This window comes from Orbicella faveolata, unplaced genomic scaffold (assembly GCF_042242905.1).
Source record: "Orbicella faveolata isolate gen_17 unplaced genomic scaffold, um_ofav_v1 contig_3, whole genome shotgun sequence".
Lineage (NCBI taxonomy): Eukaryota > Metazoa > Cnidaria > Anthozoa > Scleractinia > Merulinidae > Orbicella > Orbicella faveolata.
In genome coordinates, this window is record NW_028301558.1 from 21,164,288 (window position 1) to 21,165,000 (window position 713).

A 713-nucleotide genomic window follows, 5' to 3' on the forward strand; every position below is an offset into this window, starting at 1 on the left:
GGCTAAAATAATAGTTACATTGCTAAAACACGAAAACACAATTCACAACACTGGAGATCTTTTTACCGGCTTTTGACGTGCCTTTTCGAAATGTTGAAACGCGCTTGTACAGCGCAATATTTGTGTTAGTCGTGAGAAGTAAAACCCAGTGAAGCGTAAGGATTGTCGCGTGATTTTTGACCCAGGATTGCGGTGGTCTACCCTGCTTAATATCCGGAAAGGAAAATATTTTTCTTAAGTTGCGAATTTCGATAGCATCAGACAGTCTTCCGTTGCTTTAAAAGGAATAATTTACGGTTTGTTTTCGAGGGAAAAGCATAAATTTTGTGACTGCGTGACCCGCGGTTGCTATTGACGGCGCGCCAGAGCACTGGAACTAGCGTCTCTCACCCTCACAACACGATAACAGCATGTGAACTGAATAACAATAGTTGTCCGTTGACAAACAAGGAGTATTTTTCAAGGTTTCACCTCGTACAAGGTGGCTACCGATGTTTACGCACAGCTCCGCGTCTTGTAACTCAAGGGAGTAGATCGCTAACATTTGTTGTCTGTTCTTTACGCTTTTCGATGCACGCGGGGCAATTTTGTTATTCGCCGAGTGTAAAATTTAGTGGAAGATGAAAGTGAACATGGCGAGTTACGTGGAGGATTTGGTCAAGTGTGGATTTTTGGAGATGAAGTTGCCGCGAAAACAGAGAAAGTTTACACAC

The 713-nt window shown here is 42.9% G+C and overlaps 1 protein-coding gene across 1 annotated transcript in view; it reads left to right on the top strand.

The window, feature by feature from the left end:
* LOC110054886 (docking protein 2-like) overlaps positions 1–713 on the top strand; it is a 7,776-nt gene continuing 7,063 nt past the window's right edge. Inside the window, exon 1 of the mRNA XM_020761256.2 lies at positions 1–713. This exon is cut by the window's right edge and continues 3 nt beyond it. Coding sequence (XP_020616915.1) covers positions 621–713 — 93 coding nt within the window. The 5' untranslated portion in view covers positions 1–620.